At 35.6% G+C, this 26,661-nt stretch overlaps 1 protein-coding gene across 1 annotated transcript in view; it reads left to right on the top strand.

Annotated features, from left to right (window-relative positions):
* Window positions 1-4,575, top strand: part of LOC149236477 (uncharacterized) — a 390,522-nt gene extending 385,947 nt beyond the window's left edge. Inside the window, exon 5 of the mRNA XM_089372399.1 lies at window positions 4,292-4,575. Within this exon, the coding sequence (XP_089228525.1) occupies window positions 4,292-4,450 (159 nt within the window). The 3' untranslated portion in view covers window positions 4,451-4,575. The remainder of the gene's footprint in view (window positions 1-4,291) is intronic.
* Window positions 4,576-26,661: the final 22,086 nt, after the last annotated feature.

Here is a 26,661-nt window from a genome sequence, read left to right as displayed (position 1 = left end):
TGTTTCAATGTGCGCATGCGATTGTTTTTAATTCCGCAAATTGATGATCAATGGTAGAGGAGGTTATGTATTATGCATGCATTCCGCAAATAGTGTATAATCAGGATAATATCTGTGAATAAGTGTTATATTATTCAAATTTCTACACTAGTAAGAAGTGTTGTTACCTTGGTTAAAGACTGATCAAATATGTAGAAAATTCCTATTTAATATATGAGTGTTCTATATTTTTCTACTGATAAAAAAATAAAATAAAACAAAAACAAACAACAACAAAAAAAAACAAAAACCAAAAAAACAAAACAAAAACCAAAACAAAAAACAAAAACAAAAACAAAAACAAAAGGAAAAAACCATTGCATCTCCATCTAAAACAGGGCCTATTGGTTTTCCATTTTCATCGACAATGACAAATGGAAACAAATATTAGTCATTAGCTTTAAAATCCTCCCGAAGGTTTTTCACTGCTTGAAATCCATTTCTAAATGTGTATGGTGCTTCTCCCAAAATGTGAGCATCCCATTGTTGCTTAACGATATCCCAATCATTCTCATAATGATCCATAGTCACATACATGTGACCACCACTAGAAGAAATTTGTGCATCAATAGTTTCATTTTGTAGGTGATTCAAATATTTCTCAAGCTGCTCCACAAATCTATTGCTTGATCCATCAACACCATTTCGACCACCTGTGAGATATTAATTTTTATTCTTTTGGCACCATGTTTAGTTGCACCATTGGCTAACAACTGTCATTGATCTATTAATGAACGCACACCACCAACAATAACAATGTCAATTAATTGAAGTGTCCCATTATCAAAGCATTCTTTGATATATTAAATCCTTACCTTTTAAATATTTTTCCTGATGTAAGTGCCAAATCCACTAATTTGGCCCCATCTATCAAGTACTACCACCATTAGTAGCTTAACTTTCAGGAGCTTAGGATGGTCAGTCGATTTCCATGTTGTTGTGGCATTGTCCACATCAATACCAACAAATTAAAAAACACCACCAAGATTCTTTGTTGAATTCCACCTTGTAACATGGACCTATTCTTACTTATAATCACAATTTCAACGAGGTTTTCCCTGACAGTGATACCCATAGCAATATTTACAGAATTTTTAAACTTGTAACCTCAATTTCCAACAAGATATTCCCATAACTAATGGAAAAATTTATCACCACCTTTGTATGCTACCATTGCATAAATTTAGCCCCTTTATGGATGAATCTCACCCAAATATGGTTATATTATTGTTCGTGATTCCTTGTAACTGACATATAACCTTCTGTGGCACCTATTCTCAATTTAGGGAAAATTTATGTTATTTCCACCATCATGACTTTCGTCAAACAATTGATGGGTAACTTGGGACCTACAAATATTTCCTCATTCTGCTTCCAAATTGGGCCCAATCAGGCCCAATGTTGTAAACCACGATTTGATACCACCTTGTAACGTCCCTGGCCCCCAACTAGGAAATGTTACGTACCCATAACCCGAATTTGACTAGATAATTCACCAATATTCCTTCAGAACAGATACTTTACGGTTTCAAATATTAAACCACGAGTCACTACTAGTGTTGCTATAATTCTAGGCAAACTCTACTATAAATCTGTAACCTGGGTATAAACCCTAACTATGAATCTCATTAAAAACATGTAACATTAACAAATTAAGGTTGTGCACCATAATTCATAGGTATACACAGAAGATATATTTAGCATACAAAACCCAGAAAAGGGTTATGAGAGAAATGCACATAAATGAAATAAAACAACACAAGAAGCCATATATTCTCACAATAATCAACAATTACTCATGAACTTGCACAACATAAATAAACTATACACATCAGTACAAAGCCCTAATTGGGGTTTATGGTGAAATACAAGATAATTATAGGAATTAAACATGGCACCTTAAAATTAGGGTTTTAACATAATATTAATAATTAGCATGGCACAAAAATACATAATTACGCATAAAGAATCAAGTGACAACACATTAACATTATGCACAATGGAATACAGGTAAATCATTAACATTAATCATAAAAACATGAATCTAGGGTTTCAACATAAAATCAATAATCAACATGGCACATCAAATTGAGTAGTTATCTATATAAAAATGGAAACTGTGGGCTCTCCATGTTCCACCCAATCATAGGCCTTGTGATTCATCAATCTTAACCACTGGTCACCCCCAAGTTGGGGCCGCAACTTTATTGGAAATGGTGAGAACCTGAAAACAACAATATATCAATGTCCAATGAACCAACACAATAGTCACAACTCCAACCACTGTGCTTTTCTTCCCTGAAATTGTGCCCAAGTGGCACACCATTCCCCAGGCCCTAACAGTCCCTCTGTGATTCCCATATTCTAGGTAACCTTATGGGTAGCCATAAAGTTCTCAACACAGGGATCTAGGAGCTCATGTTTCCTCCAAGGATTCTAGGCACTCTTCCAGGCCATAAATTGACTTGGTTCCCCGTTAGTTCTAGAACCCAAGCACATGGCTTACCACCTGGTCCCCTAAACTTAAACAACTCCCAACCAGCTCCAAAACCCAAACATAAGACTCACCAGTTGGTTGCTAGAAACTAATTTCAACAAAACTCCAGCCGATTCTAGAGTCCAAGCATAATACTCACCAACTAAAAATGCCCAGTTGGTTCAAGAACCCAGACTCAGAGCTCACCAACTAGTTCATAACCAAAATCCTATGTCCAACTCCAAGCTCTGAATGAATCCTTCATTAAATGAATCCCTCCCTTTATGGTATAACATACCCATTTTATAAATGTGTGTCCCCTCTTTGTCATGTGGCAACCCTGAGGTCATGTGGGCCTGTTGTACTGTTCAACATGCCCCCATTTTAATATATTATAAATTTCCTATGAAATTCATTATATTAAAATAGGGACCCTTCAATTTTAGAAAAATATTATAATCAAAGTTTAATACTTAGGCTTTTTAATTAAAACCCAAGTATTAAACCTTGATTATCCCAAAAAACCAAATTAAATAGCCCCCAGAACCAAGACTTATTCTTAACCTTTAAAAAACCTTAAGTAATAAATAACATGGGTTATTTGATTAAAAAAAACAAGATATTGAAGTTTTAATTGCCAAAGGTTTTATTCTTCATAAACTCTGACTCATCCCACTTCCCACATTGCAAAGTTTCCAAAGGCTTAAGACCCCTCTCCCATTATCCATTGCGATTGTGATTAGACCGAACCCAATGGTAAAATTAAAACAATTCATACATTCCCTATGTCTGCGGCTATCGTAATAAACCACAAAAGCTTAAGTATTGCCTCCTGCCCTTTGCGATATGCAATTAGGCCCAGACCCGACAGGATAAGAAAATCCATACCATAAAACCCCCGCATCTGGAACTATCGCAGTTACCAAAGGGTCTCGCCTCATGTCGATTGCGATTGCGATAACGCCCCGGACCCAACAGGATTATTCACTCCAATTCATAAATCCCCACATCCGCGCAATCGCAAGAATCATAATCTTAAACTTTTCACATGCCGATTGTGATTTGCGATAAAAATTATATTTCAATTCATAAAAATATCATATCCACGACTATCGTAGTTCTTTTAGCCATACTGCTTGTTCCAAAGACTCCTGCTAAAAGTGATTGCGATATGTGATAAGGCCCAAGCCATGTGCCACGTCATCTTTATCGTCATCAGTGACACCAGTTCCACATCATAGTGACATTGCCATGGCATCATCCCTGATGTCATCCCACATATCACAAATTGCAAGTCTTTTGGTCACCTCTTATAATCTGCAACTCCAAACGTTGATTGTGATAATCCTGTGTATTGTGGTATGCAATAAAGCCCCAGACCCGATAGAATTATACACTGCAATTCATTTAATCCCTGCATCTGCAGCTATCTCAAATAACAAATGATCATCGTATCACAACCTCCTCCGCCTATTCTGATTCCGATTGCAATTGCGATGTGATTTAAAAAAAAGGCCCCCCTTTGAATTTTACTTGGAAAACCCCTAATTCTAAATCAATTGCGATTTTCTGAGTTCTGCCCCAAACTCTGATTTCTGATTGTGATAGACCGTAAAGTCCACCTCCTCACTCTGCATTCCTCTCCATGATGTTTGTTTGGGATTTATTGCACTCTACGTTTTTCTTGATTTCCTGCAAAATGTGATTTGTTTCAAATAAAATTCGCTTACCATCTCATTTATGTTTATCTTATCGATTCTTGTTTTTCATGTTCAGGTTCATGACATGAAGACAGTTGTGTTGATAAGTGACATATCAATTCAAACAAACAGACAGACATCTAGAGAATTCGATGGAACAAACAAAGCTAATGAAGACAACAAATCACTTTCAGAGACTTCTACCAAAATATTGTTTTCCTTTGGGCATTGTTGAAGGGATCTGTTTAAATGCCCTCAATGCTCTGCACAATATATTTGGTTGTTTTCTACTATTTAAGCTTACTCATTGTGTGAAATAAAGGTCCTGAATTTTATGAAGAAAGTCTAAGTACAAAAGCTCGCACTATTGTACTTTCATACTTTTCTCAAAAGAACAACTAGAACATTGTTTAGGAATTTTCATAACGAATTTTGCAAAGTTACATTATTGTACTCCTGGAATCATCTTTGTGGGAAGGAATATATTGTTGTTATTTCTTTTATGAGTTGAAAAAAGTACATCTGGTATTTCTATCTTTGTACGTCTATTTTGTTCATGAATAAATAATGAATTTATCTTTTTAGTGAATAAATAATAAATAGTGTTACATGTATTCATTTCTGATCATGCTGCCATTGATATTTTTAAATACATGTTCAACAATTTTCTTTGATATTCTAAATGTGATATGAGTTATACACATTATTTTGATTAACTACTTAATCAAAGTAATCATCTTGAAATATTTTCATTTTCATTGGTGTTTGAACAATCTATATTGTCATTTACTAAGGAAAATCATTATAGATCACATCCAGATAAATGTTAAACAATCTCAGGTTATAGAGTAGATTAATGCATATGTTTTTCGTTTGATTCATTGCTACAAATCCATATTTTTCACTCCACTATAAGCATTACACATTCACTCAATAACCTTTCATTGGGAAATTGGTCCCATTATCCCCAGTCGGAGCCACTACCTAAACGGAAAAGGAGTTGTCTTAAGATTCGGACTAGGTGGTTTTCCCCCTGTGTTGAAGCAACGATTTTTGAGGCCTCGACACTTTTTAGCACTAGAAGGAGGGCATGCATACTGTTAGCGCTTGGAATTCACCTAGGCTGAGATAGACAAACTCTCAAGGCTACATCAAACCATTTCACCTCGTAGCTAGCCCTACGAGGTATGAGAAGGCTCTCTCGGGTCAGATTCGATAGATCTTTCAATATGATTAGGCTGACCAATTAAGAATAAATATTTTAGGCTAGTAAATTGATAAGGGGGGTTGATTTAATGATTTTTGGGGTTTTGGTGGCAATTGGTGGAAGTGAAATTCAAAGTGCGGGGATTGAGCACAGTTTTCACAGGGGGATCTAAGGGGCAAGGTAGGAATGAGTGCTGATGTCTTAATCTGAGATGGATGATCAGAGATGATAGAGGAGAAACTAAAGAGGGCAAACACACAATTCGAATCCTCTCTAGACAGTAGAAAACATTAAAATTGAACAAACTAAAAAGCTGAGCATGTCAAAACATGAGTTCAAACATTACCACTTCATCTGTCCAATTTAGAAGCATAAGAGAGATGTGAAACACATAAACAAACTTACAAGAACATGTAGAGAACACACCATCAACAATCAGATCCACAAGAATCCTCAAAGATGTCTGTAAAACCCTGGCTTTCCTTGCCTTCAATTGCAGAAATAGATGCACAATATACAATAAAGCTTCCTTACACAAGAGTCCAACCATGAAAATGAGAAGGAGAGAGCATAATATAGACCTCCTAGACCATCTAACTCCTTTCCCCACCTCTAGGGGTCGAGCTCAGCTTCCTAGGAGCAGTTTGAACTAATTCTAAACTAAGAACTAGAAAATAGGCAGCCCAACAACTTGCCTCTATTACTTAGCTAACTCATCCATGCATTAATTTTTCACTATTTACATCAAAGAAGCTTCTAGAAGAGTAAAGAAAGATAAAACCTATCAAAGTGCCATGAAAATATTACATTCATCCATCATCTACAAGTAAAAATGGTCAACCATAGTCAAAACAGTGTTTTTTGACCGAAAATGGCAATTCTGGCAAAACTGGAACTTATGGTCGCGCCCCTGGAAGTTCTAGTCGCGCCCCTTCACAGCTGTTTTTGAGTGGGTTCCACTGGTCCAAATCAGGTGCACGATGGCTCATTGGAAAGCTTGGCCTGTCTACTTTCCATCCCAAGTGGAATTTCTGAATTTGGTGTTGATTTGACCCCTCAAAAACCATTTCTCCCAAGGTCACTTTCTGCAACTCAAAAAGTGGGCAGAAAGTCATTTTTTTGATGTATTTTGAGCTTTTGGAGGCTCAAAACTCAAAATCAGGCTTCTCCCAAGCATTGGTAATTTTTCTTTTTGCATGCCCTTTCCAAAAATGCCAAGTTTTCAAAATTCCGAGCAGTCCTCCAAAATGGTCTCACCCGGGGTGAGACCAAACCGTGGGTAAAACCTGTAATTTTACCAAAAATTTCCAAAATGCTCAAAAATCTTCAAAATTTTCACATTTTGGTGCTGGATCAAGGCTGATCAGTACCATGATGAGTGAGGGAAGCTTCAGCCAAAATACGGAGTGGATTTGGCCTTTTCTTCCTCTTCCGGGCCTCCGACAGCTTTCGTTGGAGAATTTTCATTTTTGGCTTGCAAACATGTAACCTCTATGATGACCACCTTTGCCACCCTTATGAGGCCTCTGCTGTGTCTCAATCTCAGAAGATGATGATCGGTCATCACCTTGCTCATTAGTCTCAGTAGTTGACATGGTGTTATTGAGCAAGGTGGAAAAAACAAGTCAAATTGACCGCTGCCCTGCCTGCAAAATGCTGTGAAGTATGCTGTTTTCAAGGGGAAACATCATGAGGGATATGTTAGGGGAGGGAATTTACATATAGGAAAGGGAAATATATATATATAAGCAGGGAATTCTGAAGGAAAACATCACATAATGCTAAACATGTCATTCCATCTCTCACCATTTGCAAATCAATACTTTATTTAGGGAAACTGTGTTTTTTAAGCACCAAGGGAAAGGACAATGAAAATCTTCATCATGGAGGGAATGATGTCATGGGTATAGGGGAATAGGGTAGCATCAACTATGTACAAGTAACAGGCCGCTCATTTCATTTTGCTTTGAATGTCATTTAAGAGAATACTCTGTTTTTTCATGACTTTAGAATGGCCATTTGATGCTTTGGGAAACAGGGATTTAGGGTATTTGATTGCAAGAGGAAGGGAGAGGGGATTGGTAACTTGGGAATTAGGGAAAAGAGAGGATATTAGGAATTAGGTTTAGGGGGACAATGGAACCCATCAACAAAGTCTGCTGCCAACCAATTTTTGTAACAGCAATTCATTTAGGACAGTGGCAGCTTCATCATGCTTTTACCATGGGGAATTAGGGTTTCACTGTGTGCTTTGATCATAGGGAGGGACATTCAATTGCATAAGGAGTTTTAATGAAGGGAAATGCAATTGAATTAGGGTTTTAATATAGGGAATAGGTGGGGAAAAACAGAGTCTTAAGGATGGGGAAGAATACCATGTTAATGCAAAACCCTAATCACAGCAAAACTGGTCTTTTTTGATAGCTATGCAGCTGATACCTTTAATGAATTTTGTCATGACTTTATTCAGCTTTCAAGTCCTTGACATCATACAGCAAGATGACATTTTTCTTTATTTTTTCTAAGGCTATGCAAGTAGCAATTTTCACTGTTTTTTACAATTCTTGAATGTATGCCTTGTCATCACTTTTCTATTTGTTTTTTTTTTACAATGTTTTCTGTTCATTCTTTTGCTGTGCATTTGATATATAATTTGCTGTGTATACTAGTGTTTAGGTTTTGAGCATATAACATGGGGAAAAGGTAGGGTTTGAAATGATTAGAGGGGACTAGGGTTTGATAGGATTTAGGGGTAGGGTTGGTATGATTAATTTGCAAATGAGATCAATAAATATGACATGTTAACATATGTAATTTACATGGGAAAATGAAAGGAGGGACATAAGGGAAAAATTGCCTTGAAAACAAACAAACTGTCCATGCATATTGCTTGCAAAACATCAAGTCATTTAGCTTATTCTCTATTGATTCCTTGCATAAAATCATGAGCATTACCTTCCTTTGCAACCACAAAACCATCACACAACACGTGGAAGAGACATACCTCAACAAAATCGAGCAAATTTGAGGGAGATTTGGCGTTTGGGTGAGTTTTAAGGCGAGCAGACTTTTTGGTCGCGCACCTCCCCAGAATGGTCGCGCACCAGCAAATGGTCGCGCCCGTGTATTTTAACACATAGAAAAGCACTTTGTTTGGTCGCGCACCAGCAAATGGTCGCGCACCTTCCCAAGTGCTGAAACTTGCAGAAAATTGCCACGATTTGCCTCCTTTGCCTCTAGCACGAAATTTTGACTTTCATGTGCACAATAAGAGTGACTAGAGAGGGAAATTAGCTTTTATAGGTTCATTTAAAAAAAATTTAACTTTAGAACCCACTTTCTAATGTTTTGAACTTGCTTTTCTCTTTAACACTGTTTAGAGTCTTTTTGTCCTGAAATGAGCTCTCTTGATGCGTTTGACTCCATTCTTTTTGCAGTTTGACCGCCTGATGAACTGTAGCGAAGGAACCAGGGTTATTGCCGGCACTTTTACAAATTTTTGAGAATTTCTTTATTTTTTCAAATTTCCACATGGCCTTGGACTTAAAAACAGGGTTTTTTAAATCCAAGGCATAAAGTGAGCTGTAGCTGAAGAAAATGATAATGAAACATATGTACAAAATTCCTTCCGGCTTGCTGGGCACTTACTGACCATGACTCATGACCTTGAAAAGATTTTGACTCAAAACCCTAGACCTAAGACCATGGGACCTCAAGACAAAAAAAAAAACAAGTATGACTCAATTACATTGTTGTATGACCTGATCCAGCAAAGCCAAGAAGGGAACAAAGACCAGCTCCTCCATTCAGTGTTATGGCATGCCTAGCGGGATGCAAGACTGACACTGATGAGACAACTACAAATGCACATGCAAAGAGCTATTGATCACTGATGGAGGGCTCAAGACCGACACTAACACATACTATGAATAGAAATTAATTCCAATCCAAAAACAAAAGGACATTCCAAGAGTCATTCTCCCTCATAATCTCCTACAACTTCCAGATACGCTCCAGAATCTCCTAATTTTAGATCAAGAGTTGTACAATCACCACCCAAGTCTCCTAGAATACTTCCTGAGGTAATCCCTGTGGATTATACTCTAGAATCACCATAAATTACAGCTTTGATAAAGAAATTGAAAGATGTCTCCATTTCAGCAGACAATCCTGAATCATCTCAAGATTTTGAAGGAAGAATAACTTCTATTTTTCAAGGAACTGGTGTTTTAACTCCGTCCCAAAGTGCAAAACTTGGCATCTCTCCATTTGAATTTCCACTTCAATCCCACCGAGCAAAAACTACTACATCATATTCCCAAACATCTGTTAGTGAGATTCCCTCATTCTCTCATTCACCAACATCTCCATTTCTTCCTTTTTCATTTCCTTTCTCTCTACCGTTCACTTCATCTATTTCCATTTCCTCTACACAAACAACTAGTGTTGGCTTTGCCTTAATCAATACTATCACAGCTACTAGTTCTTCTTTCATCACATCCACCTCCCCAACTATTACAATGGCAGCTAGATCATGGTCAAATTTGGGAGCTATTCAAATGCCAACACCACTTCATCTTCTACCAAAACATCCTGAAAGATGGCTTCCCAAATTCAATCTTGATGATATGTTACTTGTTGAAGAGCACCTTCATAATTATGTGTTAGACATCAATCTCAATGAGGTAGATGAAGAAGACGTTGTTGTTAGATTATTCTCGTGCACTCTTACAGGATCAGCAGTCTGAAATGTTTTTTCTTTCTTCTATGCCCCTCAAAATTGCCAGCCTTGCCAAGGTGCCATTGCTTACTGAGCTGCTGATAGCCATGCGGCTTCTTAGGATTAGTGGCTGCTCTAGCAATCTTCATTTGTGAGCACAATTCAACAATAATAGCCTTAACAGCGTGCCTGATTATTCCAAATTTGTAATCACCAACCTTCCCTGGTAATTTGTTCAGAATGGCAGAAGAGACCCATTGGGTAAGTGATGCTACAAAGATTTCCTTCCATTTTGGCTCAAGGATAAGATCCGGAGTCAGAGTGTGTAACCTGTGAAGGAATTCATTAAAGTATTCTTCAAAATGTTGCATATTATGCAACTTCATGGCAAGAAAAGTAATAGTTGTAATGTCATTGGTTATTTGAGGGAACCAAATGAAATTGACTGTAATGCCATACAGGAGCTTTCCTATCATGTTATTGACAGGCACATGAGTAACAGGATCTATGTGTGTAGCAAGGATAATTTTAGGGGCGAATGTTCGCCCTTTGGCGAAATTAAGGGGTTTTAAATTTTTAGTGGGCGAATATTTTGTATCATAGTACATTTTTACAAATCACCTCAAATAGCCCACCTTATTTTAAGGGAGAGGGTAAAAAAGGTAAATTTAGCCCTTGAAATTAGGAGTTACAACCTTCCATTCGCCCATTTTCAAGAATAGGTTTTATTTATGTGAATCCATTCGCCCATTTTCAAGAATAGGTTTTATTTAAGTGCATCCTATGGGCCAAATACCATATTTATAAAAGAGGTATGGTAAATTAATAAAAATATAAATAAATGAGAGGTATGGTAAATAAATAAGTGTAAACAAATAAAAATATAAGTAAAGTGGAGGTACGGTAAATAAATAAAATGTCTTTTTATACTTACTCAAAAGGTATGGTAAATAAATAAAAATATAAATAAACTAGACGTATGGTAAATAAATAAAACCTCTTTTTATATCTAGTCCATAACCCTCGTTCTATTTATGAAGGCTCAAGAAAGAGGTTTTATTTAAGTGAATCCTATGGGCCAAATACCATATTTGTAACAGAGCTATGGTAAATTAATAAAAATATAAATAAACTAGAGGTATGGTAAACAAATAAAACATTTTTTTATATTTACTCCATAATTCACCTTATATTTACGAACACTCAAGAAATGGGTTATATTTAGGTGAAACCTGTGGGAAAAATACTATGGGACAAATACCATGGACTAGATTGCTATTAATACCATGCAAAAGACCATTATTAACCCTAATATTAGAATTAATAAAAATAAAAATGGCACATGGTATTGACCCATGGTATTCACCAAAATGGCACATGGTATTGACCCATGGTATTCACCAAAATGGCACATGGTATTGACCCATGGTATTCACCTGGAATGTGGCCTATTTAAATGGGGCAATTAAACCAGCATAGATTCATTTTTACTCTTCTCTAAGAGTTCACAATGCTAAGATTCACTAGGACTTTACAAAGTTTTATTATTTAGTGAAAGACTCGCCAAGATCTTACAAGATCTTATAATTGAATAAAATATTCGCCATGCCTGGTGAGAGATTCGCCAAAAAATTATATATACATATTATATTATTGATAAAATCGCCTTCCATTTTTCCTATATACCATGGAGATTCGCCCATTTATTATATTTATAAATTTAGGGGGGGTTCTTAAAATTTTCCCTGGTGTGTAGATCCGTCTTCATTAAGAACAACAGCTTGTTCCCATGTTGGCAAAAGACCTGGATATTTGAGGGTTTCTGCTTTTAGCCAAGAGTCCAGGGTACCCTCAAATCCTCCAATGATTCTCCTTGTGGCATTAATTGGACCTATATCATCAGCAAGGTAGGTCCTATAACAAACAAGCATGGAATGCATAACAGAAATGATTTCAGCTTCAGTACAATTGTCTATATTCCATGAATAAGTTGCATTGGCAGACCAGTCTTTATGGTATTCAGATTTCATAAGGTCCCTGCGATCAGGAGCAGGATTCCAGGTAGTTTCCCATCGGGATCTGGAAGAGGTAGCATTTACCTGGTCTTCATCATTATCAGACTGCTCTCTGTCTGAGATAGAGAAATTATTGATACAAGCCTCAAGGTCTTCAATTTCTGGCTCAACATCAATCTTATGGATACTTGTATCAAAATCTTCTTTTTCTTCTTCATCTCTAGAGGATGAACCAAATATGAAATCAGAGGAATCTTTGCTGGTTTCTTCAGGTTCTTTAGATTTTGAAACTATTTGGCTAGGACTGAAGAAACTGGGATTGGCAAACAAAGAATAGGGGTGAGTAGAATTAGGAGGTGGAAAGTTTATGGAACTGGGAGTTCTGATGAGACTTTCCACAGAAGGGGTGATGGAGTAAGGAACAGAAGTCTTGGGTTCTGAAAATAAAGTTGCAGATTTGTAGGCTTCTACCTGAGGCTTCTTTTTCAGAGATTCTACTCCTTGAGATACCTCCCAAACTTGTTTCTTAACAATATCCAGTGAAGTGTTGATTTTGACAATTTCTTTTCCATGAGCAGAGGTGGCTTCATGGATCTTTCTTTCTGTCTGTAAAGACAGCTTATCAAGACTCTGTGCAAGAGTCTTATCATTTTCTGCTAAAGTAGTTACACTGCTATTCAAACAGACTGTGTTATAATCTTGTTTTTGCAAGATTCTTTCAAGCATAAGTTTCATCTCTGAATTAGCAGTTTCTACTTTATCAAATTTAGATCTGACAAATTTTTCAAGACTGGACAAAGCTAGATTAGTCCAGTTGGTAGCAGCGACTGAATCTCTTGCTGCTAAAGTTGATTCATCTGAATGAGATGGAATTAGTTTATACAATTTTCCATCTTGATTTCTTAGAACAAAATTTTTCCAAGGGGGAAATTCTATTTCTGTTTCTAATATATTTCCATCAAGGAGTTCCCACTTGTGTTTATTTGGGGTTCCAGTCCGCATCATATTTACATTGAGCTGGGAACAAATTTTCCTTAGTAATTTCTCACCTTCTGTTTGGACAGTAATCAGAGTCCTGGGAATATTGGGTTTATTCATCATACTCTGAATTTTTGGTTGGAAAACATGAGCTTTCAGAGGTGGAGGAATTACTACTGGATTTTCTTTCATTTTTTCTTCTACAAATTTCTCTGAATCCTTGATCCTTTTCTGTTTGGCTTGGTTTCTGAATTGCTTTATCAAGGACTGTTCAATTATATTTGCAGAAGGATAATACCATTCATAGAATGATATCCATTGGTTTTCTGCCTTCATCCATTCTTTCCATTTCTCAACATTTTGTCTATTAAAGGCAGGACGATCATCTTTTGGAAGAAGTCTTACTTCTTCGAGGTAAAAATGTTCTTTTTCATGTGTGAACATGTCCCAATTGAACATTCTCTTCTTCCACTGATCTTCTGGATCATATGGACTAATTCCCTTAAAAACTTTTAAAAAGGCAATTATCTCTGAATCAGAAGGAATTTCTACATGTTTTGGAATTTTGTCAATGGGATTCCTCCTATATTCAGGGATAGGTGAAGAATCAACATAACCTAAACCATAGGTAGAAGAACCAGAGACTGTATGTACAAGTAGTTCTTCCTGAGGATTAAAGAATACAACTTTTTTGTAGCTTTCTTCAGCAGAGTCAGATGAAGGAGTGAATTTGATCATATTGATTCTGTGACGATCTGAAGACTCACCATGTGGTGTAGGTGGTTCTGAAGAAAACTGGCAAAATGTCTTAGAGCAGTGTGGATGGTCACAGACTGAACTGAATGGCTGAGAAGGGCCTGGTTGTGAAAATAATCTTCTGATAGAATCATACACTGCTTGGTCAATTACAAACTGCGGAGGAGTTTGGGCTTGAACAGGATGTAATTGGTTGACTGTTGTTGGAACTGAAGTGAATATGGATGATGATCCACCATGCTGGACTGTGTTTATTCAGGGAAACCTGGTGATAACCCTACCATCGGTTTCAGTGATAATAGACTGAGCAGCAGCAACAAATCTTTTGGTAGGTTTTCCCCAGTTGGTAACCCAATCATCAGGGGGACATAGATCTTTTCGAGAAACATACACAGGGGCCACTGGATTACAAGAGGAGTCGTACTGTACAAGGGTGACTCTTCCTGAGTCTTTTCCAGGGGAATGCAAGACTGCAGGTATAGTAGTATTATAAAACCAGACACAGGTAATATAAAAAACTGTCAAATTTTTTGATTTTCCATGAAAATTTTCATATCCTTTAGTCTGGATTCCAAGGGTTAGACATTTTAAAATATTTGGGTCATCCAGGGCTACAGAGAAATCTGGGAACACATCATATTGTACTGGACCATCTGAGAGACTGGTCTCAATACCTCCTATCATGGCTTGGACAAAAGTTGACCATCAATTATCAAACAGGGCTGAGAAGACAAATGCTTTCTGTCCTTTTCTATGTAAATCATTCAAACCCACTCTCACCATCCCGAAATGGGCGTATTGGTACCCTGCTTTCAAAGCGGCTTGGATATGTTTTTTTTCAAGAAAAGGGATAGTCATCATGACAATTAAGCTTAACTCTGTTTTGACTGATTTCTCTTTTATTTTGATTTGACTAAGAGCTCGGAAATTAAAAGGACCAAGATTTTTATATACATCAGTAGGTGAAACAGAAGGAAGTTTCCAATCTACTGTGGGATTATCTTCTTCTTCATTAATGCAAGCTTCATTTCCAGAACTTTCCTCATTATGGCATACATCATACATTCCAGATCTTAATTCATGCTCATTTTGCATTGCATCAAAATATTTCGAACCAAATTTTCCCATAGACTCAGAACTACTGGAGGCATCCATTTTCAGAAGATTTAAGAAAGATAAATACCCGTTCAAAGACTTGCAGAATGATACCAAGAAGAATTGTGGCTTTCTTCTGTAGGAGAAATTGCGGTTTCTTCGCGTACCGAGGTACGAATTCTCGTCCAACATCTTCAACACCCTTCAATGCCTACTCCGGCAGCTAGAGGCTACAAACGCTATTCAGGACTCAGGCGAATTCGCTATCCACTCATACAATATCTCACAAACAAAAACCACTCAAACAATACTTGGCTCTGATACCACTTTTACAGGACCTTTCACAGATATGAAATAACACAACAAGATTGCGGAAATTTGAACAGAATGATTTTATTCATTTATGGATGCGAACAGTACAAAGGGGAAATCTCTTCCTCAGATGGACTGCTGCAGCTTTTAGTAGATATGAGTTAGCCGGAGCATAACAAATCTACAGGCTACCTGGCATACAAGCAGACTGAGTCTCAAGATATACAGACTGAAAGACTCTCTATATGATTCGGCCACTTTAGTTTCTCACCAGCGTCAAGCACTGATGCGTAGGCTCCCAAATCACCTAAGATTTGAATAATTCTCGTGTTGCAAGCAGTTCAGACAAAATGTCCGCAGATGCAGAGCAGGAGAAAATTCGACCATAACTAGACTCTAAAACTCCCTAATTCCGAATGAGTCTTACTTCGTAGCCATTCATATTTATAGAGCTGGAAGGGAACAAACATCCGTGAATGGACTGTGTACAGACTGATGACTCAAAAGAAAGATGTTGATCAGGTCTAATCAAATCACTGAAAGCTAGATTCGGGCATGGGAGGACTGTCCCATGTTATCTCATCCCTTCTCCTTTTACGGATAGCCAGAGGCATGTGGGGACCAAATCGTACTAGACTCATATACAAAGTGGAGATTCCAATGTATAGGAACCCATGAAACCATGTGAATGACTCAAAAGAAGAGATATGCAAATCTCCAAAAGTTGTACAAAGATTACACTGAGGATATTGCCAGTACGAGGGAATCCCCGAAAGTTCGTCCAACACCAAGATCGGTTGGAAAGATAACACTTAGTACATAGTATAATAATCCACTTGTGGATAGGTGTAGTGCTGAAAATTCCATCTCTCGATCATGTAATTTGAATAGTATTGTACCCATACTTCTTTCTCAGTTTCCCAGGTTGCACTGTCATGTGGGTCGGGTAAGTCCAAATAGTTAAGGTTCATGAATGGGTTCAAATCTGGGTGAATTTGCCGATGAAATTCTTCATAATTGGTACTTGGAATAATCTTTCTGGCCTTGTAATGATTCATCACGAACCATCTGACATGACCACATCTACGGACTCCATTTAGAAAATCTTCATCACTTAGATTTACCAGATCTTCAATTGTCTTGTACAATACTTGAGTCACGAGCATGCTTGATGGACTGAAATTTGGAATCTTTAATAAAGTGAATGAATATGGTTTTAGGATAAGTGGTGATAACCCGAACCTTTTCCACCATTCCATAAACCATTCAGGAAGTGGATCGTCTTCTTCCATATCTTCAACTAGGACCCCTTCAAACAAAAATGAAAACTGCAAAGAATAAAACATGTTAGTTGAAAAATTTTGCAAGTTCATTGCTGTGTAGAAAGCTTCTTGCTGTCGTTCTGGATCATAATTTTCTCTGTTAAGATGATTGTCAAACCTTCTGAATGTTATATGACAGCTGGTGATCCTATATCATCTTCATTATCTCTTTCAAGCCTATAAGCGATGCTTCCAATTTGCCTGAGGTAATCAAGGGCTTCTAGAACTTCATCATTCATTTGATCTTGATGTGGATTTGTCAATAGGTATTCAAAACCTATTCTGTACCTGATTTCTTTGATGGGAATCCAATTATCATCATGATCTAGAAGTCTTTTGCTTAGATCATATGAAATCCATCCTGAGGAGGTTTCAATTTCAATAGTGCCCTCTCTTCTCCTGAGATAATTGCATTGTAATATTGAGTGTTCAGATAAAAATTCTCTGCTCAACATGTCAGCAAAGCTATTTTTATCTCCTTTTACAAATTCAACATCAAAATCATATTGGCTGAGCTGCATAATCCATCTTACCATGGCGGCGTCTTCAAAGTCGCACTTATGAATGGCATACTTTAGCGCTTGGCAGTTTGTTCTGACAATAAATTTTTTGTAAATAACAAAATCTCTGAACTTTGCTATTCCCAAACAAACTGCTCTAAGTTCCTTCTTCAGACTGGACCAGTTTAATTGGTTCTTAGCCCAAAGACCAGATGCATACTGGCAGACTTCAACCTCATTTTTACTGCTAGGGTTCTTTTGGCACAAAACTGCTCCCCATCCTTCGTGGCTAGCATCTGTCATTATGATCTTCTCCCATTCCTCTCTGATAGGGGAGAGTGGTTGTATGCTCTTGACTTTTTCTTTTATTGCTCTGACTGCTTGGGTGCAGTCATTATTCCATGGAATTGGATCTTTCTGAAGCCTTCTATTTAATAATTTTCTTTCCTGCGCACAATGCTTCAGAAACTTAGAGATATAATTCAAACTTCCCAAAAATCTCTGCAACTGAGTTTTATCTTTGATTTCATCAGGGAAGTGATCTACAAAATTCAAACTTCTTTGGATTACAGTATAAGATCCATATTGTATGTTGTAACCCAAAAAGTCTATCATTGGCCTGAATAATTTCATCTTGGATTCTGATAATACTATACCCATTTCTTTGACCCTTCGCAAGAATATTTTCAAATGTTTAATATGGTCAGCAATATTATCAGAATGAATTAATAAATCATCAATGTACTTTTCAGGAATTCATCCATTCCTTCAAAAGTTTCATCCATTATTCTCTGGAAGGCTGAAGGAGCATTGATCAGACCGAATGGCATGATGTTCCATTCATAATGTCCTTCAGGCACAGAGAATGTTGTTTTCCATTTATCTTCTTCCTTAATTCCTACTTGCCAAAAACCATATTTTAAATCAAATTTGGAGAATATTTTTTATTTTGATATTTGGGCAAGTATGGAGGATGGCTTAGGCAGAGGGTAAGCATCATAATCCAGTACACTATTGAGAGGCTTGTAGTTAACAACCAACCTTGGCTTACCTCTGGCGATCTCTGCATGCTTATTGACATAAAATGCAAAACATGCTATTGGGCTCTTGCTCTTTCTGATGAGTCCTTTCTTTAGGAGGTCCTTGATCTCTGCTTTACACATCTTCATCTGTTCTTCATTCATTGCCACTGCTTTAGATCTCCTTAGATTTCCGCTAAAATCCCTTTTAAGAGGGAGTTCTACCTCCTGTTTCTTGATATGCCAAAAGGCATTAGGGTCATCTGAACAACATTCTTTAAATCTAGCAGTGAGATCTGCTATTTCTGTGGCATATTTTCCATTGTCCAAATGTTCTTCTGTCTTCAATATTTCCTTCTTTACTTCCATTTTTGCTAAAAGATTCTCCAATCTTTCAATCCTCTTTATTCTGTTAGGCGAATTGGAGTTTATAAATGGAAAAAAGATTTCTTTATTTCCTATGCTGAAGAAATATCCATACCTTTGGCTATTCTCATCAAGCTTAGCTCCATGTTTTTTGAAATTTTGGAAAAAAGGAGTTCTGAGATACATGGCACAGTCTATACCTGGAACTACTGGACAGACTAAATGTACTCCTACTTCATTAGTCAGGAAAACATCTACTTCTGCTTCATGTTTAGTGGCAATCTCACCACTAGCAGTGATAACTCTAGGGCAGGCAGTTGGTCTTCGCAGATGCATGCTGACCACAGTGTTGCTGACGATGTTTAATCTAGAACCACTATCCAACAATACTTTCCAATATTCAGACTGCCCTCCAATTTTTACTTTCATTTTGACACAATACATCACATCTCGATTCATTGTATTGCATCCAAAATCTGATCAATCTTTCTCCTCTTCTTCTTCTTCTGGACTGTCTTGCTGCTGAACAGGCTTTGAATGATAAGTCCAATTCTCTGTTTTTCCTGATATTTCAGGTCCTTGTGAAGTAGAGGCAAAGGCTGATTGTGCATTCAGCAATTTTACATTTAACTCTTCATGTCTTTCTATGCACATTCTCCTGTTGTCTTTTATCGTCTTTCTTAGTTCTTTAATTGCCTGATGAACACTAGGCAATGTCTGCGGCAAATCTTCTCCAAAATCTTCATTTCTGAACTGCCGAGTTAAGGCTTCAACTGAGAATAGGGTAGCTGGGGGTACATACCCTTTATTAGGAGACTTTTTTGATTCAGAAGGTGCCTGCTTCAAATGTTCTGTTAAAAGAGATTTATTAAGGAATTTAGACTTCTGTGATCCATAACATTGTCTAGATAATCTTCGGCAAAATCACATAATCAATCTTTTGTCGACGCGTTTCGAACCAACCAGTGTGGTTCATCGTCAGGACAAGTTGAAGAACTGATCTGGTTTAGCTTGATTAAATAGAGTGTGCAGAGACTCCAACGGCTATATTGCAACGGCTAATTTTGACCTGAGGATCAAAGTCAAACCCCTGATTTTATTATTAATAGAAGCATATAATTTATTATTATTAGTTAATTGAATAATAAATATTTTTATTGTTTAAATATAATGGTCATTATATCTTCATATTTATTAAATAACCTATATTTATTATCATCCCTAAATTATTTAAATACAAATAAATAGTATTAAATTATTATTATTCTTAGAATTTAGTTACAATAGGTAACTGTGTATTTATTTAATAATAATTGTTTAAATCAAAGGGTCTAATGGTAAACTAGATATAATGGTCAATAATAAATTATGGTAAATTAAATAATGGTAAACTAAATATAATGGTCCTTAATAAATTAAATCTCCATATAACCTATATTTATTATTATTCCCAAAATTTATTTAAATACAATAAATAGTATTAAATTACTATTATTCTTATAATATAGTTACAATAGGTCACTGTGAATTTATTTAATAATAATTATTAAAATTAAGGGTCCAATGGTGAACTAGATCTTCTCCAAAATAAATCATTTTTATTAATTATTTTAATGTAATGGCCCATTCGAAATTAAAATAATAAGTTCATACAATAATTTATGTTTATTAAATAATCTATATTTACCTAATAATATATAATTCTGATATTAAAATCATATTCTAGTTAAATCATTATTATGTAAATACCATAATCAAAGTAATTTATATCCATATTTTTTTACTAAATTTTTTTATTAAAATTAACTATGTTATTACTTATCAATATATAGGAAAACAGTTAAAGGAAATAACTAGGTTAAAAATCCATGCAAAGAATCTAATCCAATTTTAAAATTACCCCCTGGGATAAGGTTAATACCATAATTAGCTCGAAAAAACTTAATAACCTATTACTAACTCCTGCACTCCATGACAAACCCACCAAAAACAGAACTGGAGGAGGGGGAAGACAGACACCCTAAGACCTAACAAAAGGAGAAAGAGGAGGCTAGGAAGACAAGGCTGGGACCCAGCAACTGCTAATCTTCCAGCCATCATCCCTATTAAGATTGTTCGGCCTTTTCTCAATCTCTAGGGCCTCTCTAAATTTGCGATGGTGAAACTGTGCAACTTTGGCAATGACTTGAGCATCTTCTATACAGACATGATGCATAGTCTTCCCCGCATGTTCAGCCAGGGCTGAGGACTTAGTCCTACCATGTCTTAAGTCAGCCGAATGCTCGCTATCCGTTGATTGATAGAGCGACCAGTCTCACCAATATAAGGGGTCCCACAGGAACAGGGAATGACATAGACGCCCTTCATGTCCTTAGGGTCAATAGGGTCTTTCACAGACCTAAGGGAGCTACGGATAGTGCGGAGAGGTCTAAAAGTCGCGGGCACATCGTACTTCCTCAGAACCCTCGCAATCCTATCTGTGGTCCCTTGGATGTAAGGAAGGTTCACACCCATGATATGGTCTTTAGGGACTCTTCGGATTGAAGGCTCCTTCCGCACTATCCGTAGCTCCCTCAGGTCTGTGAAAGACCCTATTGACCCTAAGGACATGAAGGGCGTCTATGTCATTCCCTGTTCCTGTGGGACCCCTTATATTGGTGAGACTGGTCGCTCTATCAATCAACGGATTAGCGAGCATTCGGCTGACTTAAGACATGGTAGGACTAAGTCCTCAGCCCTGGCTGAACATGCGGGGAAGACTATGCATCATGTCTGTATAGAAGATGCTCAAGTCATTGCCAAAGTTGCGCAGTTTCACCATCAAAAATTTAGAGAGGCCCTGGAGATTGAGAAAAGGCCGAACAATCTTAATAGGGATGATGGTTGGAAGATTAGCAGTTGCTGGGTCCCAGCCTTGTCTTCCTAGCCTCCTCTTTCTCCTTTTGTTAGGTCTTAGGGTGTTTGTCTTCCCCCTCCTCCAGTTCTGTTTTTGGTGGGTTTGTCATGGAGTGCAAGAGTTAGTAATAGGTTATTAAGTTTTTTCGAGCTAATTATGGTATTAACCTTATCCCAGGGGGTAATTTTAAAATTGGATTAGATTCTTTGCATGGATTTTTAACCTAGTTATTTCCTTTAACTGTTTTCCTATATATTGATAAGTAATAACATAGTTAATTGTAATAAAAATTTTTAGTAAAAAAATATGGATATAAATTACTAAATTAGATAAACATGGACTTTGATTATGGTATTTACATAATAATGATTTAACTAGAATATGATTTTAATATCAGAATTATATATTATTAGGTAAATATAGATTATTTAATAAACATAAATTATTGTATGAACTTATTATTTTAATTTCGAATGGGCCATTACATTAAAATAATTAATAAAAATGATTTATTTTGGAGAAGATCTAGTTCACCATTGGACCCTTAATTTTAATAATTATTATTAAATAAATTCACAATGACCTATTGTGACTATATTATAAGAATAATAGTAATTTAATACTATTTATTGTATTTAAATAAATTTTGGGAATAATAATAAATATAGGTTATATGGAGATTTAATTTATTAAGGACCATTATATTTAGTTTACCATTATTTAATTTACCATAATTTATTATTGACCATTATATCTAGTTTACCATTAGACCCTTTGATTTAAACAATTATTATTAAATAAATACACAGTTACCTATTGTAACTAAATTCTAAGAATAATAATAATTTAATACTATTTATTTGTATTTAAATAATTTAGGGATGATAATAAATATAGGTTATTTAATAAATATGAAGATATAATGACCATTATATTTAAACAATAAAAATATTTATTATTCAATTAACTAATAATAATAAATTATATGCTTCTATTAATAATAAAATCAGGGGTTTGACTTTGATCCTCAGGTCAAAATTAGTCGTTGCAATATAGCCGTTGGAGTCTCTGCACACTCTATTTAATCAAGCTAAACCAGATCAGTTCTTCAACTTGTCCTGACGATGAACCACACTGGTTGGTTCGAAACGCGTCGACAAAAGATTGATTATGTGATTTTGCCGAAGATTATCTAGACAATAAAAGAGATTTGTAAATAATTTTTTATTTGAGGATCAATAGCATTCATCATCTGTGCAAAAATGTTTCTACTGGTCTCATCATAGTCAGATTTCATCATTCTGACTGCATTACATCTACAGACATCAGGGTCGCTGCAATTACAATCTCTACATTCTGTACAATGAGGATCCCTACAAAATTCATCTTCTGAAGTATCTTCAGAGTCAACAAAATTCAAATCATACTCTGATTCTGAATCAGAGGATATAAGTTCATCACAGCTGCTGGGTAGATCAAAGAAATTTATCTTTCCTTTTTTGTTTCTATACTGGATCTTCTTCTTTGATTTCTCTGTCTTCTTTTCTGGGAAATTTGGAGCTGTGTGGCCTTTTTGGTTACAATTGTAACAAATGATCTCTTTATCCTTAGAAAACATCTTTGTATGTTTATATGGCATTGTTTTACTATGTTTTCTCTTTGGTTTTTCTTGGAAAAACTGGGAATTCTTTTTTCTGAAATGTTTTTTCTTGGTACTTTTCATTACTAGCCAATTCTATTACTAGTCAGGATATTTTTGAAGAACAATTTTTGACTAAATTTGGTGACGATCGCTCAACCGCATCTCTTATCAATGACCTTTCCAATTTAAAAATGAATTCATGGGAAAAGATAAAAGATTTCAATTCCAGATTTAACAAATTGTTAAATATAATCCCAGCTACTTCTAGACCTGGTGTCGATGTACAAATTGAATGGTATATTTCATCTCTTCCTTCTAACATAGGAATTTTTTTAGATAGAGCTAATAAAAATAACTTGGTAAAAAACATGAAAAAAGTTGTGTCTGTAGAGAAGGGGATAAATGCACTAGAAAAGAAAATAGATCAGGAAGACAAAAAAATTAAAAAGAGTTACATTTAAGGATGAAGCTAAAAAGAAAGCACGTAAAGATCCCTTTGATCTTGAAGGCTTACAACAAGTCCTTAAAACTTTATCTAACGAGATGGTAGAGATCAAAAAACAAGTAGCTGGATCCTCTTCCAAAAAACCTTTTAGACCATTCAAAAGAAATCAGCCACCTAATCCACAGCCTCCAAACACGATCTCTAATGCAAAAACTAATGATGAAGATGAGGAAGAAGCAACATTTTCTCCTGATGAATCCCAAGATGAACAAATAGTCGAGTTAAATGGAATGTGGGATTTTATTCTTCCTATTTTTGATAGCGAAAATGAATATGAATCATTAAGAGTTAGCACAAGAAGCAAAAGTCTATTTGATCCTATACAACCAATTCAAAACTAGAAACCTTCAACTTCCACTGCTAAAGATAAAGTTGTTAAAAATCCACTTCCACTTCTCCCCGAGTAATTTCATCTTCATCCAATTCTCCATCTTCACCCAGAACATTAGTAGTTTTAGATACTATTGAGTACAATATAGTTGAGGATATGAAGAAAATAAAAGAAAACATTTCCCTTCATGAACTCGCTAAACTCAAACAACAGCAGAAATTTTTACTGAAAGAATTGAATGCAATACCTGCTTCTCCTCTTCCAACTACTGTGGTATCTAAAGATTCTAACGGAATGGGTAAACCTCCTGGTCGTTCATTATTCAATTCCTTCAATGCTATTCTGATAGGTAACAATTCTAACTCACATACTCCTCCTTTTCTTTTAACTTATGAAATATTTAATAAAAATGTACATAAATGCTTGGTAGATTCATGGGCTTCTTTGAATATCATGTCGTATAAAGTTTGTCTGAATTAAACATGTCACCCTAGAAAACTACAGTTCACAGTGTGCAACTCGATAGGACAAAATTCAAAGTCATAGGAGAAATGAATTCAGTTCTTATTAGATTATATTTGAATCCTGAAGTTTGTCAAATAATTGATATACTTGTTGTTGATATCCCATATTTCTACGATTTAATTCTTAGTAGGGATTGGTCAGAAAAAACTACACGGTTATTTTTCCACTGATTGGTCTCACTTATGGCTTCCATTTAATGGAAAGCTGAATCAACTCAGAATCAACCGAGAAAAACATATGAGACATTCAGTAACAGATTTTGAAGGTGAAAATGAGGCACTATCATTTAATAACAACATTCTTGGAAACTACTCTACTAAATCATTTTTTGAAAATTTTAAAGCACAAACATCTTCATTTCTGAGTAATTCTGTAACTTCTCAAATTGAAAATTTTTCATAGACAGACTTTTCCAGATGTGTAAATATGCTAGAAAAACCATTAGTTAATTCTTTATTTTCGACATTGTAATTTGATGGGTCAAAATCAAACGATGGTGCAGGAGTAGATTGCATATTGATTAATCCTGAATGTGGGAAGACAATGTTGACTTGCAGATTGGAATTTGAATGCACAAATAATATTGTATAATATGAGGCATTATTCCAAGGTATGTACAAAGAAATTAGCCTTCACGTTAAATACCTTCAAGTTTATAGAGATTCAGAAATTGTAGTTAAACAAGTAAGAAACATGATGCATTGTATCTCTACACACTTGAAGCATTATCATTATTTGGTTTAGTCTCTGACTTCACATTTTTTAGTGTTTAACATTTTTGCTATTCCTAGGATTCAGAATGCTAGCGTTGACCTTCTTGCTAACGTTGCATCAAAACTAATCCCATCCGAAGATTACAGTCCTGATAGATTTTATGTAGAATTAATCTTTAGGCCATCCATTCTCGATAATATCACCAATTGGCGGGTAATTAATGATGATGAATACATTTTAAGCTTCTTAACTTCTGAAAAATCATACGGTGAACAAATAATTGATGAACATGAACATGACAATCAATTAAAACATAAAATTGAGGATAATCCCATACTCAAATTTGTAGTTAAACTTGAGGATCTCTATGATTTAAAATACATATTTAAAAGAGTTACTAATTCAAAACTACAGAGTTCAACTTTGAGATCTGAATTAATAAACCTTGGGACAGATCTTAAACCTTATAACATCAATTTAGGACTTAGTCTCTCGTCTGAAGAAAGATTATCCTTCATCCATTTGTTAAAAAAATATAAGGATGTCTTTGCTTGGAGTTATGAAGATCTCAAAACATTTGACACTTCCATCATTCAACATACAATTCCGATGACATCTAATGATAAACCTGTCCAACAAAAATTAAGGAAAATTCATCCGAACTTAGAAAATCAAATCAAAATAGAATTGAATAAACTCCTTAAGGCTAAAATCATTTTTCCTATTAGGCATTCAAGATGGGTTTCCAACTTGGTACCTGTTAGGAAGAAAAATGGTGATATCCGCATTTGTATAGATTTTAGGAATCTTAATAAGGCCAGTCAAAAGGATAATTTCCCTCTACCCACTATGGAACATATTTTACGATCAATTGTTGGTTCCGAACTTATGTCTTTCCTTGATGGTTTCTCTGGATATAATCAAATCATGGTCCACCCAGATGATAGGCTAAAGACTACTTTCAGAACCAAATGGGGAACTTATGCTTACCAAAAAATGTCGTTCAGTTTAATAAATGTAGGGAACACTTTCCAACGAGCCATGGATATAGATTTCAAAGGTCTGTTAAAAAAAACAGTTGTTGTTTGCCTGGATGGCATTATTGTTTATTCAAAGAACAAAAATAGTCATTTGCAAGACTTAAAACAAATTTTTGAATGTTGTAGAAAATATGGTATTTCATTAAATCCGAAAAAATCTTTTTTCACTCTTAGTGAAGGGAAACTTTTAGGATTCATTGGGTCAGAAAATGGAATTTAAATTGGCCCTGATAGAATAAAATAAATTTTAAAAATTTCTCCACCATATAACAAAAAAAACATGCAATCATTTTTTAAACAAATCAATTTTTTCAAAAGGTTTGTCCCTGATTTCTCACAAATTATTTTTCCGTTACAACAAATGATTAAGAAAGACGCAGTTTTTAAATGGGGTCATCATGAAAAGCAAGCATTCGATTTAATCAAACAATCAATTATCAATGCTCCTTCTTTAAATACTCTGAATTTCTCTGATCATTTCATTTTATACACTTTTGCTTCTT

This window comes from Pinus tabuliformis, chromosome 8 (genome assembly GCF_031772625.1).
Source record: "Pinus tabuliformis cultivar Carrire ecotype Pingquan chromosome 8, CPIR1, whole genome shotgun sequence".
NCBI lineage: Eukaryota > Viridiplantae > Streptophyta > Pinopsida > Pinales > Pinaceae > Pinus > Pinus tabuliformis.
Note: the sequence above shows the minus strand (reverse complement) of the source record. Positions and strands in the feature narration are given on the sequence as shown.